At 40.3% G+C, this 11,664-nt stretch overlaps 2 protein-coding genes and 3 non-coding genes across 5 annotated transcripts; all 5 read right to left on the bottom strand.

Annotated features, from left to right (window-relative positions):
- Positions 1-86: 86 nt before the first annotated feature.
- On the bottom strand, positions 87-3,978 carry sumf2 (sulfatase modifying factor 2). The gene is made up of 9 exons (XM_069184197.1): positions 3,742-3,978; positions 3,347-3,494; positions 2,813-2,927; positions 2,469-2,513; positions 2,012-2,162; positions 1,725-1,780; positions 1,340-1,424; positions 769-910; positions 87-483 (listed from the first exon to the last, which is right to left on the bottom strand). Exons 1-9 carry the CDS (start codon positions 3,803-3,805, stop codon positions 381-383), a joined length of 909 nt encoding a protein of 302 aa, XP_069040298.1. The 5' UTR covers positions 3,806-3,978; the 3' UTR covers positions 87-380.
- An 880-nt stretch (positions 3,979-4,858) lies between these two features.
- Positions 4,859-11,451, bottom strand: cct6a (chaperonin containing TCP1, subunit 6A (zeta 1)). The gene is made up of 14 exons (XM_006640866.3): positions 11,195-11,451; positions 10,314-10,377; positions 9,778-9,912; positions 9,419-9,592; positions 9,221-9,324; positions 8,909-9,019; positions 8,150-8,309; positions 7,694-7,776; positions 7,018-7,114; positions 6,420-6,567; positions 6,174-6,307; positions 5,981-6,083; positions 5,728-5,800; positions 4,859-5,217 (listed from the first exon to the last, which is right to left on the bottom strand). Exons 1-14 carry the CDS (start codon positions 11,329-11,331, stop codon positions 5,145-5,147), a joined length of 1,596 nt encoding a protein of 531 aa, XP_006640929.1. The 5' UTR covers positions 11,332-11,451; the 3' UTR covers positions 4,859-5,144.
- Positions 7,204-7,335, bottom strand: LOC138225193 (small nucleolar RNA SNORA15). The gene has a single exon (XR_011183777.1). It is a non-coding gene; the product is annotated as a small nucleolar RNA SNORA15 (small nucleolar RNA).
- On the bottom strand, positions 7,884-8,015 carry LOC138225194 (small nucleolar RNA SNORA22). The gene has a single exon (XR_011183778.1). It is a non-coding gene; the product is annotated as a small nucleolar RNA SNORA22 (small nucleolar RNA).
- On the bottom strand, positions 10,055-10,186 carry LOC138225195 (small nucleolar RNA SNORA22). Its single transcript, XR_011183779.1, has one exon. It is a non-coding gene; the product is annotated as a small nucleolar RNA SNORA22 (small nucleolar RNA).
- Positions 11,452-11,664: the final 213 nt, after the last annotated feature.

Raw genomic sequence — 11,664 nt, 5'->3', positions numbered from 1 at the left:
AGGGCCAGTTAACCTACAAGCATGTGTTTCCATTGTGGGTGGAAACCAGACGAATAAGGATGGGGGAAAAGATACAAACTCAAATGTTCATCATATATACTGTTATCAAAAATGAAACAACATATAAGTATTTAGCAGACAAAAAGAGGAATTCTTGTATGCCAACTCCTGCATCACTGCATTAACAGAAATGAAAACATGGTTTACTGTGCAGCGTTGCAAAGCACAATCCGCTACAAATTCACATTAGTCCCCTGAAAATGCAAACCGAAACAATGAAGACAAAAAAAGGACCGCTGTTTCCAGTCTCCACAGGAGAGATGTAATGATTGCCACACTTCCAAGGGACATTTCCCTTTTTATCCATCACTTTCCCCTTCCTATAGCTCTGTCCTGAGCTTGGTGTCCTGCCCTGTAGCATCAATGCTGGCTGCACACCGAAAGCCCAGGTTGTCAGAAGCCGAGTCTGGTGTGTTTCCCATTCTATAATAAGAATTAGTATATTAAAAAAAAACATTTGCAACTCCATGTACCTCCCTTGACAGAAGGTCCTTTTAAAAAACAAAATTCTACACGGCAACAAGCCAGTTTTCACCACCAATATTACTGTCTTTCCATTTGTCTTGATACACATTTCACCATGCACCTCACTTAACAGTGCTGTATTTTCTGAGGCTTGTTTGCTGTAAAGTCTGACTCGACAATGCGAAACATGGATAAAATGGATTCTTAACCAGAAACTGAGCAGGGCTCTACAGCAAGATATACCTGGTGGTGACTCGTGCCTTGTGATTGGCCGAACCATCTGCAGTGTCGATCCAGGATGCCCCTCTCAGCACGTACATGGGTTGCGCGCCAGTGAAGCGTGTGGCGGTCCACTCCCACACATTTCCCAGCATGTCGTAGAGACCTGGGGACAGAGAGCCACCGTTAGCTAGCCTACTCTGTGAGCCAGGGTAGCGATGCTTCTGTCATCGGGAAATGCAAAGGAGCTCTTCTAAACAGATTGAGTTTGAACAGAATCTATCTCCTCCTCTCCAGCCCACTCAGAATGGCTTTCATGAGGAAAAACATCATCCAGTAATGAAAGGCATTTTAGGACTTTTTATTGAGAATCAGGAATAAGAAGCTTCAGATTAACCAACCTCACACAGACAACCAAGACTTAAGTGCTAGCAGCCACATCACCCTGCAACTCACAACTGGCAGCCCAATTCAACAGAAGCTCTAAGAAGCCATTTGGGTTCTTGTAATTCTTGAAGATGCTATAATAATGCTCCATTATAAAATGAAGGAAAGAAGTAAATGAAGAGTGTTCGGGAAGTGAGAAAAGGCTCACCAAAGTTGTTCTGAGGAGGGAATGCCTTCACAGGAGAGACCCCGTGATACTCATCTTCTGCTAAGTCGTTTTCTGGAAATTTACCCTGTCAAAAATGAGCATGTGGGTGAACAGTTCTGTGATTTTATTTTCATATGTAATAAGCAAAGATGCTACAGTATTAAAAACTTTCATAAATGACCTTAAGTTATACTTTATAAAAACTAAAGTATTAAGGTCAAACTATATTTAATTTTTTTCTTCAATATGTCACTGACAGAAGATTCCCCCAACCTATAGTTGTTCTTGAAACAAAAATCAGCAATCATTTTTTTACAAGGCATAATGTACAAACCAGTTAAACTATTCAGGGAAAATGTAATGCAAAGTTTTAAATCACACTAACCTGCCATAAGTTGGAGCGGTTCGTTTGAAACTTGTTGCCCCATGGATACGTTCGGCCTGGGAGATTTACAGAAAGAGACAATATGATGATTAACAATTGGGGATTCCTTTGAAAAGATTTTCAAACATACAGTATATTTGCATTATGGCGCTTGGAGGCATGTGTATATCAGCTGCCTTCTAACAGGACTGAAATTCACCTTATTTAAGTGCAATGGCACATATCTGAGCTCGACACACGGAACTGGATTAGACATCCGCAATCGCACACCTATTCAAGAGGCCCACCTTCCAGCCCTCCTCTGGCTGCAAACTCCCACTCTTCTTCAGAAGGCAGCCTCTTCCCCCTCCACTTACAGTAGGCCTGGGCATCGTTCCAGCTCACCTGCACAACTGGCTGATCCAATCTGTCCTTTATACCGGAACCAGGACCTGCAGGCTGGGTAAGTGAGTAGGATGTACTCGGAATGTTATGTCAAAAAACAAATCAAGTTTAAAAGTTTCGATCTGCAGAGAAATTGCACTGTACTTGCAAGGTGTAGATGCACCGGAAATGTCTTAGTACTTTTTTACCTTGGTTCCTTTTGAAGGTATATCAACATGGCATCAACACAAGTGTTTTATATTCAAGAACTCCAAGTCAAAAATCAGCTAAAGAATTATCTCAGCACAAATTACACCAAATGCACAAATGAGCTTGCTTATACAGGAGTAGCAATTAATTGAGAAGACAAGAAGACTCTACCTGTCTCCAAAACACCTTTTCAGTGGGTATCCACCAGGGGGCAGACTGCGGAAATCACAGAGCGTCACTTTACAGGGCAGGGTTACAATTGGAGTTAAACATGAACACATGAGGCTCTAGACAGTACAAAACAAATATAGTCACCTACTTTTTTTTAAATTGCATCCAATAAACATATGACCTTTATTTTTATTCCATATACCTGTACTTTCCACAAAAAGAAAACAGAAATGCCTTCTCGGGGATAAAAAGCACTTTGCTCCAGCAACAATACTTCCTGATTTATGTTCTAGTGTCAGATCTGATGGCTATATAAGTAGTGATAACAGTAAAGAGGCACTTACTTCAATTTTTTGAGTTACTTTGCTCTTGAGCTCTTCGGAAACAAAATCCTGGAATACAAAACTCCAACCGAATGTCTCGGCCTCAGTTTTGTATTTCTTTGCTCTCACAAACTCTCTGGAAATGGTAGGAAGGTACATTTACACATAAACCTACGACAGAGATGTGTTACTCCAGTCCTCAAGATTAAAACAGATAAGAATATTTCAGTTTGCAATTCTATAAAGACATACAAGCGTTGTGAGTTCAATAGCAATTAGGTATACGATTTTGAAAGCCAAATGTATCTGGAGGAGATACCTAGCGTACAAAAATCTGTAACATTTTCACTGCACACCTTTCACACTGAAGAAGTTGCAGTCTTCATTTGCTACACACTGTCAAATAACGCATAGAGGTGTTTGATGTAACCGATGCGTATAGTTCATTTTCCCTTAAGATAAGTTACACAAGGAATACAACTTGACAAAGAGGAAAAAAAACACTGTTCCGATTCTATTTCGGATCTGAGTGCGGTCAGGATTAGTTGTGCACACCTGAAATCTGCGTTGGTAACGGGGTACCTGTCGATTTTAAACGCCCCCACAGCGACGTCCCTTACTGGCGATTCCTCATCTCTGCCATCTGCAGCGTTCGTGCCCATTTTAAACTTCCCTCCTGGTATCTTTGCCATGGTGCTGTCATCTACAAATTGCATATAAACAATTATCTGTATGTCAATGATTAGGTAGGGGCATTCTGATATTTTAATGCACACACGGGCCAGAAACTAAGCTGGTCATAAAACTACGCTTTGCATAGCTTGTGAATCACATTTTATGGAAAACTGCTCTTCGTATGAAAACGAATAAACACTGAGCAATAAAGACGGCTCCGACTCACAGCAGGACGGAGCAGTTACTGAAAATTAAAGGATAGATGAACAACGAACCTGTTGTAGAAGCGCCCATAAAAAGAACGGAGGTTAGAAACGTAGCCAAACTGTACCGCATCATGAAAGGAAACAATTATCCTATAAGAATTGGAACCAAATGCTATAACCGCAACAGAGAACGGAGTCACGCACAAAAAGTAATAATGAAAGGAAAGCCAAAGTTCTGAAATATTTTACAGAACAGCCTTTCAACTCCCTGCAAGTATCTAACATTTGAGAGGAAGTTGCAATTCTCCTTTAAGAAATCCATTTCCGGGGGGTGGAACACGTGACAACTCACGTTGCAAATCCCATTTTCTGCAGTTTTACGCCTCGCTATTTGGGCAGTTGGATACGCAGAATCTCGACTTTTACTGCGGTTGTCGTTTTTTTTGTCGTAAAATATAATGCAAAGCCGAGAATGACGCAGCAGTGCGCGAACTTCGACGCTTTAGGGTGTCTAAAATGTATTTTGGGTGAATTGGAACAGGTAAAGGTTTATTCTGTACTGAACGGACACAACCTTTCGGCTGTACAGCCTTCTTTCGATGTGAGGGAGAGGGAAACCGGCAGATGATAAAGCGTGAGACCGGGTAGCCAAGAGGAGGTGGAGAGCTTGGGAGAAAGGGTAGCGACCCTCGGGCAGAACTGGAAGAGGTGTGAAGTCAAAACCTGCAAATGAATATAGAGGATTAGGAGACGAGTCTGTTGGGGAAATTTCTCCATAAAGCTTATTTCTTAGAGGAAACCATTTACTCATAAAAAGTATGAGTCTTAAAAAAATCCTACTTCCCAGAACTATAGTTATGCTTTACTTTAGCTTTCCATATTTCATGCTACAGTATATTCAGCTACTGCACAACATTATACATGGTCACCCAAGACGGTAGACAAGCAATCTATTCAGTACTCTATATTAACAATTGCATATACATTTTTAAATTTGCAATGTGGAATTTCTTGCATCCCAATTAGTGAAATTTAACACAGCAAATATCTGTCATGTTTATTAAATTGATCCATTTGAAAGGTAATTTTCACTATACCATAACAGCTTTAAAGGGACTTTTACATCACAGTCATCTGTAGTTAAATAATCCATCAGAGAGAAACAAAAAAAAACCCACACAGGTGATTTGTTTTGAGAGCCAAACTAAAATTTTATTGAGTACAAAGTGGAAAACTGTCCTGTACAGTTCAGTGCCATTAACAAAAAAAAACAACAAATAAATAAACTGGTTTAATTTGGAAGGAAATGTTTCAATTGGGGTGAATGGTTTCTCAGACAGTACGCCTTGTGCGTCATTACAGCTCTTTGTTAATCAGTTGAGACTGGTGGCGTCATGCCGACGATCTCAGAAGTGCTGTGAGTGAGCTATCCACCGAGGATCAGGCCTCGGTTACTGCTTCTCTTCCTGGGATTAGCCTTTAAGGGAAGACATTCCAGCTCTCATGATTTCATCCACCAGAAGTATGTTGCTTGCAATTACTGTGCTGTAGAAAAAGACAAGAGGCATTTTACAAAGCTACATGAGCCACGTCAATCTCCCAAAAAGCAAAACACTCTTACTCTTAATCTTTATGGACAGGAAGTTGTACTTAGCAAAGTGAGTTATCCAAATACAGCTCACAAATCAAATCTTCCACCTTCTCTACATTAATTGGTGTATGAGTGAACGATTCAAAGACTTACTTTGGGAGGGTCAAAGTCATATTTAGAATCTGACCTATTTATCACAGTCACTGAACTAAGCCATCAGTCACTATCATACTCTGCTCAGAAGGCAAACAAAAACAGCCCATAAAGCCACTGCAACTTCGCAATAAAATTACCTTTCAGTAAATGACAAATTTCCAGGCTAAGTGTTTTATACTAGCCTTAAATGTTTTAGTTTTAATAAATTCAGTACAGGAATCAGAGGTCTGCACCATTTGTACTTAAGAGCTCCAAGAATTTCTCTCCCCAGCAAAACCCTCAGAAGTGTACAGCATACGTGACCTTACCATGAATGAAGAAGCTGTTTCTTGACACTGTAGTTATCCCACACACCTGCCTCACTTGCAACCATGGGTTCACCTTTAAAAATAAAATGTTCACTTCATTGCAACTCTTTCTTGCAGAATGCAGACAGTGGTGTAAACCAAACCTGATGGTTTGCAAGACAAATATTCTAAGTTCCATGTATTACAAAACAAAAATGAACAATGAGAGAAGCAGTGGGTCAGCGTTTTAAATCCTTGAGGATTAGTGTATTACCTGTGTTCAGGTCCACACCAATGAGCTGTCCAGACTCTTTATACTCAGTCTGCAGCTTCACTAAGGTTTCCTGTGGATCGTAACCAGAGTTCTGTGCAAGCACCTGCCAAGGAAAGAGGTTGAGAATCGGAGCCGTGGCCGGCACAAAACTGAAAATAAGTAGTAAGCGTTAACGGAAGACGTTTATATCTACCTTGGGAATAATAAGCAGAGCGTCCGCAAAGGCCTGCACTCCCAGCTGGGCCCTGCCTTTCACATTAGGTTTGTGTTTCACAAGGCCATCAGCCACTGCTACTTCTAAAGCACCAGCTCCTGCCACCACACAGCCTGACAACAGAAGTTATATTCAGGGTTCATACTGTGCTTCATAAAGAGCTTACTGTTCTTTTTTTTAGATAATCTAATTGGAAGAAATGGCAAAAGGTCAGTAACTACATACCATCTTCAATAGCATTCTTGACTGCCCGAAGTCCATCTCTTACGGCATCTTTGATCTGTGTTAAAGTGTGCTTGTTTGGCCCCTTGATCAGAAGGGTCACTGAGCGTGGGTTACTACAGTTTTCGATGAATGTGAACTTCTCTTCACCCTATAGCAAACAAACACTTTCAGTGGTTCATTCAGTAGATCACCAATCTTATCCAAGTAAAGCAAGCACCTCATGGGTATTAATACTGATAACTGAACAGCATCACACTTTGTGCTAACAGTGACCTATTCTTTTGCATGGAATCTAACTGCTTTAAACACAATGCTATAATCTTTTAGATAACTTGAGCAGAAAGAAACTGCAAAGAAATAGCTGGTTAATTGTTCTATATTAAAGGCTACCGTAGCTCAACTTTATTATAGCAAACATCTTCTCATGATTACAGCATGATCACTTCATTGGGTGCTCCATTTCAATGGCCTGATCAACATTCTACAGCTAAGTGGAGAAAGAAACTCTGAGAAAATAACATCATAAATACAAACACAGAAACATTTTGTGTATCTGCAACAATCCAACACTTGCACAGAAAATCTTGAATAAACTTACAAGTGTGTGCTCATACATAAGACCAGCATATCCCAGGCATTCTGGTGTTAGGTCATCCACAGAGTTCATGGCTATACCTCCACATGCAAGGCTAAGCCTTAAAGTAAATAAAAACAAAGGACTTATAATCAGCTACAAACAGCTGTATCTTGATGATCAGGATACCAATAAACAGTATAATACAGATTGTATTCACTCTTGCATAAAGTAGATGGATACTGAAGATCTTATCACTGTGTTATAAAGAGTGAATGATAATCTGGCATGGTGTCTGACTGCATATACTACTGACATGAGTATTACAGAATTCAGCCATGCATTCCCTTTTAAGTTGTGAACTTCAGCAAAGCATACCTATGTGAACAACAATTACAATAACACACACATTCCTTATAAAGCCCAGACAAACAAGAAAATATTTTAAAAGAACCATCAAAATACAGGAACATTGATTTTTTACATATTTATAAAAAAGGCTTTGATCAACAAATATTTAAGTCACATTTATTAAAATACGTGTACTTTACTTAATCAAGATATAACCATTCAAATGCTGTAGGGAGATTCACAAAAATGAATACTTTAATATATTGCTTTCATTTTTCATGCAACTGGTCAGATCCTCAACATGAAATTAAAACTCAACCTTAAACTGTAAACTGTCACTGCAACATACCTCTCCATATTCCTCCTCTTAGCTCTGCGGAGAGCTACGATTCCTTCTTTTGCTAGTGCATCTAGAGAAAATGGATCAATACCCTGCAAAAAAAGATAATGAAAAATAACTTGAGCCACTACAAAAATATAATCAACCTTACGACTGTCCAGATAAAGACTTCCAAAGAAATCTTTCCATTGCGATTTTAAAATGTGCTGGTCCACTGAATACATGTAGAAGAAACAATCTCTTCCAATGTAGAGGTAAGGACCACACTTTTCTTTAGCACAGGCAAATGACCAAGGGAGCTACAAAGCACACATGGGTGTTCGCTGTGCAACACAACCTCCATACTGGAAACAAAGCAGATATGTTTCTAACTTAAGATGAACGTGACAAAATAAACAACCGTGAAAAACAATGACAAGTTATGTACTATTAACCAATCAATTCATTTAAAAGCCTGATGTATACCTTCTGATTAATCACAACAAATCCTTTGGAAGTGTCACCACAAACTTTGTTCTTCAGGTCAATAATTTTGTTTACTCGGTCTTCGATGAACTTTCTCTCCGCTTTGACCAGCTTTTCCCGCTCCTCTGCACTCTTGTAAAAAAAGCCAGAGTTGACTTCGCTGCAACAAAAAAAGGGATTCTTAGGCTTTTAAAGTACTGAAAATTACAGAATATTTTAAAGAAGACACAGCAGAGTAGTGAAATGACCCTTCATATATAATGCAGGTCCATTGGCGCAACCACAATAATGCAGATTAAAGATTCGGAACAGCAGTGAAACCAAAAGGATGCAGCATCTGACCGCTTTTCTAATAGGTAAGGGGTCCCCAGGTCCACAAGGGGTCCTTGAAAATCCCAATCTAGTTAGTCTTATAGATCACCTGTAAGTCATTAGTTTATTCCTAAATCTTTTCAATTAGAGCTCTGCTCCTTGAGAACTGAAGTCTCACAGAATTCTGGATTACTTAATTTAACAAATCATCCTTCAGTGATCACAATTTAAGTATTCCAAATATTTAGACTTTGATGTAAATGTTACTTATTAAACCTGCAGGGTAGGTGCCCTCCAGGACCAAGAGTGTAGACCCCTACAACAGATCAGTAGGAGCAACAATTTTCCTGAAGAACAGCAATAAAAAGCAAAGGCAGAACGATACCCATAACATTCAGCGTATCTTGATCATGCTCGTCCCAAGATATTCCACAAAACATTACTTACGTCTTTTCATATTCCAGGGAAACGTTGCAAGTCAGAATGAAAGCATCTTCAACTCTCTTCTTCATATCTGGATGCCGAGCACCATGATCCAACACCAAACCTCTGATCAGGCTGTACAGGATACAACACAGAAATGGCCACGATTGCTTTAAACATTCACCGTTATGACACCCTTGTTTACAAAGGGGCTTAATTAAATATGATTTACAAAAGTACTTCATGGTTTTTCCTAACTAGGTGGCAGAACAGTGACTAGTTCTCCTCAAGCTAATTACCGACTCCAGTAGTCCAACACTTTCCAGGATTACTCACGTTGTCTCGCTATCTGTTTTGTGTTTCATCTCCATAATTTCCACCATGAAGAGGTCAATGGGCTCATTTGGTTTCCGGATGGCAAGAACTGCATCTACTACAGCCTGTAAAGAAAGAAAAAACACTTTAATAATCTGTTCTTCCCATGTGCCAATACAAACAACTTAAGACAAACAATATAAATAATAAACAACTTACTTCTGTCAAGAGGTCTGCAAGCTCCGAGTGGACCTTGGTTCTAAGAGAAGTCCTAGCAACACTGATGAGAGTCTCTCTATCCATATCCCTGGTTACTTTCACTTGTTCCAAAACCTCAAGAGCCTTTTCTTTTGCTACTTCAAATCCCTCAGCTATGATCCGAGGATGCAGGCCCTGAAAATGATGAAAAGACCAAAATACAAGAAACTTTAAATTGGCAGAAAGGAGAGGTGCCTCAATGTTGGTGACTAAAAAGTTAAATTTGCAGTTTTAAATACGAGGTAATCTAAATGGCAAACCATCTAGACACGAGGTAATCTCTTAAGGATCATAAAACGGTCTGAGATTGAAGAACGTACCTCTGACACATACAGATCGGCTTGCTTCAGAAGCTCTCCAATAATGAGCACATTGGAAGTTGTACCATCTCCTGTGATGTCATCCTGAGCCGTAGCAACCTTGGCAATCAAAGAGGCTGTTGGGTGCTGAATTTGCTGGAGAGGTAAATGAATGCAAAGTGGTCAGTGTGCAAAAGCTAATCTGATCAACAACAACAAAAAAATCTTAAATTCATCATTTATGTATTTTGTAGTGTACAAAGCACACACCAAATTTTTAACGTGCTGTTCCATTTCCATTTGTACTGGTCCGTTGAATACATCTAAAAGAATGAGACTCTTTGGATGCAGAGGTACAGACCAAACTTTTCTTTAGCACAGATTGATAACCAAAGGAGCTACAGAGCACACATGGGTGTTCACTGTGCGACATCAGAATACATTAAACTAAAAGCTGATCATTACCTTACTTTATTCACCAATTTGGTTGACAACTCGAACCTTTTCGCAGTGTTTAAGTAATTAAAAAAAGTTTATAATGAAGACGTTTCCCTTACCATTTCGTGCAACAGAACATTACCATCTTTGGTCAGCTTTATATCGCCGGCACCAGACACAAGCCTACAAAGAAAGACATTAACAATCATTACCAATGCATATATTTCTTGTGATGAAATATATTTACGTTAATATCCATATTTAGCTTTCCAAACTAAATATGGAAGTTTAGCTCGGGTCGCTGGTTGCGGGTGACAGAATTCACATCTGGAAACAGTTACTGTAACTAAAAAAAACAAATCGCCAGAAATCTTTTTTTTTTCTCGATGGGGCAAAAACCGCCATCAGAATAAAGATCCGGCCAAATGCAGCTTTGAATGAGACAACTCTTTTTGCCCCACGTGTGCGCCATTTACCCCACCCCCACTGCTGCCGCGCCTCGGCCTCGGCTACGCAAGGCATATTCTCCTGCAGTTTACGCTCTTTTCGTAGCAAGCGGCAGCCAAATACTGTACGCACGTTGAAAATAAAAACCAACCAAGAAGACACTACAATCAATAGAAATTAACCCGAATAGTTTCGTGGATATTGTCATAAAAGCTGCACAGTTTATAAACCGATTTATAAGATAGTTAAAAGCCTCATATTGTGAAAGTGCAGCGCAGACCCTCCAGAAGAAGTAACGTACGTGGAACGCAAACTCCGCAAAAGCCGCCGACAGTTACGCCGCCTGCGTTGCTAGGCCTCTTGCAAATTTCGGGTCCTTAATGAAACAGCAGAAAATGCAAGTGCACAGGGAGAGCAGAGAAACGTCTCTTGAGAGGTAGCGAAACTCTTCGGAGTGCTTTATAAAGCCCAAATTAAAAGTGCCGTGCTCAGTTACCCTAACAAAGAATCCAACCCCGGCTCATGAATTAGGGGGAAAAAAAAGACGACTCACATTTTCATTGTGCCTTTGGGTCCCAGGTTACTCTTCAGCACATCCTGGAGTCCGCGGGCAGCGCTGATGTTTACAGCGAGAGCTGCCTGGGCACGGGCTACCTCTGCCTTCGGGTTCAGGGCTTTGACAGCGGTCATGGTGACAAAATACAGCCGGCTCTAGACACAACCGCAGCAAAGCAGGGACGGATCTGCTACCAGCTACGAAGCACGGCACAAATAGGCCGCTGCCGGTTTCTAGAACTCTCTTGCTGCCTTTATTCAGCACCGCCCCCGGGTCGGTGATTGGTGCACAGCAATGGCCATCCCTCCTATTATGCATTTTTATTGGCTAACGTTCTTGCCATTCATTTGCGTCGCATGCGTAAGACGTCTGGAGCGTCTCCGGTTTTTCTACAGGGTTTGTGTTGTACTGCGTTGATTATCCACGAATTTCTATGGTTAACGTTTTAAAACAAGAACAATCTCAAG

This window comes from Lepisosteus oculatus, chromosome 26, assembly GCF_040954835.1.
Source record: "Lepisosteus oculatus isolate fLepOcu1 chromosome 26, fLepOcu1.hap2, whole genome shotgun sequence".
Lineage (NCBI taxonomy): Eukaryota > Metazoa > Chordata > Actinopteri > Semionotiformes > Lepisosteidae > Lepisosteus > Lepisosteus oculatus.
Note: the sequence above shows the minus strand (reverse complement) of the source record. Positions and strands in the feature narration are given on the sequence as shown.

What these genes read in the sequence shown, in the direction of transcription:
- sumf2 (XM_069184197.1), bottom strand. Translation starts at nt 3,805, where the DNA reads ATGATGCGGTACAGTTTGGCTACGTTTCTAACCTCCGTTCTTTTTATG. An exon ending in GTTACCAACGCAGATTTCAG is followed by an intron (nt 2,928 to 3,346) that starts GTGTGCACAACT and finishes TACCATTTCCAG; the next exon opens with AGAGTTTGTGAGAGCAAAGA. An exon ending in AAGTAACTCAAAAAATTGAA is followed by an intron (nt 2,514 to 2,812) that starts GTAAGTGCCTCT and finishes TGATTTCCGCAG; the next exon opens with TCTGCCCCCTGGTGGATACC.
- cct6a (XM_006640866.3), bottom strand. Translation starts at nt 11,331, where the DNA reads ATGACCGCTGTCAAAGCCCTGAACCCGAAGGCAGAGGTAGCCCGTGCC. An exon ending in TTGCAGACCTCTTGACAGAA is followed by an intron (nt 9,325 to 9,418) that starts GTAAGTTGTTTA and finishes CTTTCTTTACAG; the next exon opens with GCTGTAGTAGATGCAGTTCT. An exon ending in AAAACAGATAGCGAGACAAC is followed by an intron (nt 9,020 to 9,220) that starts GTGAGTAATCCT and finishes TATCCTGTACAG; the next exon opens with CCTGATCAGAGGTTTGGTGT.